Source organism: Zophobas morio, unplaced genomic scaffold (genome assembly GCF_036711695.1).
Source record: "Zophobas morio isolate AGI-343-1 ecotype UQ-CSIRO unplaced genomic scaffold, CSIRO_AGI_Zmor_V1 ptg000002l, whole genome shotgun sequence".
Lineage (NCBI taxonomy): Eukaryota > Metazoa > Arthropoda > Insecta > Coleoptera > Tenebrionidae > Zophobas > Zophobas morio.
The window spans coordinates 13277861-13279919 of NW_026972107.1; the positions used below are offsets into that span (position 1 = coordinate 13277861).

The window sequence follows — 2059 nt, forward strand, 5'->3', positions numbered from 1 at the left end:
AAATACATAAATTATTCATTAAAATTAATGATCCTTGTAAATCAACAGGAACAGTTTACAGTTTTGGTTATTTTTCAGAGGAAGCACAATCATCACTTACCTAACATTTACATAAAGAACGAATAAATAGGATTAATAACTTTCTATAACCGTGTAGATGATGGGTGGGCTTTTATCTCAATCTAGTTTATTAGTACCTGACGAGATTAAATCAGCTACTCTACGAAATATGATAACAATATGAAAGGATCTTAACCGAAGAAACTGTGTAATTAGTTCAACTACAACAATATTTAAGATTTTGGTAGTTGCTTTTCATTATCAAAATATTGTAATTAGTGCAGACACCAGACAAGTATTAAATCACCTGTAACTGCGGCTTACACAACTTTTCCAATAGAAAGGCAAAAAAATGATTAGCTACGCTGTTTGCATAAAATGCGTACACACAATATGTTCAAAGAGGATATTTACCACCACTAGCCATAAACAAAGCTATAAGTACTCCAGGTAAGTAGTGCAACAGAGTGAGACGCACAAAGAAGATTCTTTATTTAACCCAACTATAAATACGCTTCTATTAACAATAAAAATTTAGTATACATCGCGACTTCAACTTAAAACAAACACAATGAACTTCCTTGTAAGTGTTTTCCCAAATCGCAACTTTCCCTCTTAATTATTCCTTCTCAGTTCTTGGCAGCTCTGGTGCACTTGGCTCGTGGTGGTATTGTTAGTGAGGACCATGGTATCCAGCACCACGAAAGGGCTACTTCATACCAGAACATCCACATAGAGCATTTCCACCCCGTTCCCACCTACGTCAAGAAAGAAGACGTCCACCTACTCAAGCATCCGATATCTCTGGGAACCAGTTCTTCCAAGGTCGAAGTTCACCACGGAGACAAACACGACCACGGATACGGGTTTGCTACTTCTGATAATAATATTCACGGGCATGGTTTCGACGGATTTGATGGCTTGTCAGGTAAGGATGCGACATCTGGCCGATGCACGTAGATTTCTAATCGATATTGCACTTTCTTGGGATTTATAGCTGGTCATGAAGGTGCAGCTCAGGTCAATTACCAAGTTCACGATCAAGAAGATTATTCCCAGTATCAAGGGCAACTAGGGGATGAAGGGGCGGCGTTAGGTCACTTTCAGCTGGGTTCGAGTGTTCCAGGATATGGAAGTGTGGAAACGGGACATCTCCAATATGACAATCACGAGTCGTGATAATTTATGGTAGTTTTTCACTTTCGTTCTAATTTATTAACTTATTTGGTATGCAGAGTGACGAAAGTGAAATCTCAAATGGTCACTGTTTTCTTAATTTCTTAACGACTTTTCTTCGTTCCTGATATTTATTTTGTGTTATCTGTGCACCAGATTTTATAAATTTTATAATAAAGTTATTTTAAAAAATATCTGAGACGTTTGGTTCCAGTTCAAACAACATTTTTTTTATATAGCAAATTATGAAAAATGTCTATTTCCGGTTTCCGTCTGCCTGTCGGAGTGCGTCTGTGGCGATTTTAACTGTAATGGATTGATTATTGTCAGATTGAGGGTAGATAAAAAAAGATGAAACTTGGTCCAGAGTACCGATTATAATTTATAATAATACATATATTTATTCCCAACTCAAATTTAATAACGTCTACTCAAAAAAAATCATCGAATTGTTTATGAAAAAATATGTATTATTGAAATACAAGTGTTATAATTTAATCAAATTTTCGAAACGTTATACGAATTCAAATAGGAGAAAAATTGGTCTAAAATTATTTGGACAGAATTTCGCTCGCTCTTGAAGTATTTATAATCAAACAAAACTTATAAAATTCACTTTTGGGGAGACCTACTTTTTCATATTTTATAGATTATGCAACGTCGAAAAAAGATGAAATTAACCGTTCGCCGTATGGAACCTGTTTCAAGATTGCAATGAATTAATAATTGTATCGAATACAATTTTTTGCTTATTATGTTATCGATTTTTGACTTTCCATGCATAAACTAGGAAAGTATTTTTTTAGATGTTTCATAACCCCTG

The 2059-nt window shown here is 34.8% G+C and overlaps 1 protein-coding gene across 1 annotated transcript; it reads left to right on the forward strand.

Moving 5' to 3' along the window:
* Positions 1-533: 533 nt before the first annotated feature.
* On the forward strand, positions 534-1430 carry LOC135145051 (uncharacterized). The gene is made up of 3 exons (XM_064077203.1): positions 534-643; positions 694-988; positions 1058-1430. Exons 1-3 carry the CDS (start codon positions 632-634, stop codon positions 1237-1239), a joined length of 489 nt encoding a protein of 162 aa, XP_063933273.1. The 5' UTR covers positions 534-631; the 3' UTR covers positions 1240-1430.
* The last annotated feature ends 629 nt before the right edge of the window (positions 1431-2059 follow it).

Bases quoted from the DNA above. Each gene is read 5' to 3' on its own strand.
- LOC135145051 (XM_064077203.1), top strand. The intron at 989-1,057 runs GTAAGGATGCGA...TGGGATTTATAG, and splicing joins CGGATTTGATGGCTTGTCAG to CTGGTCATGAAGGTGCAGCT.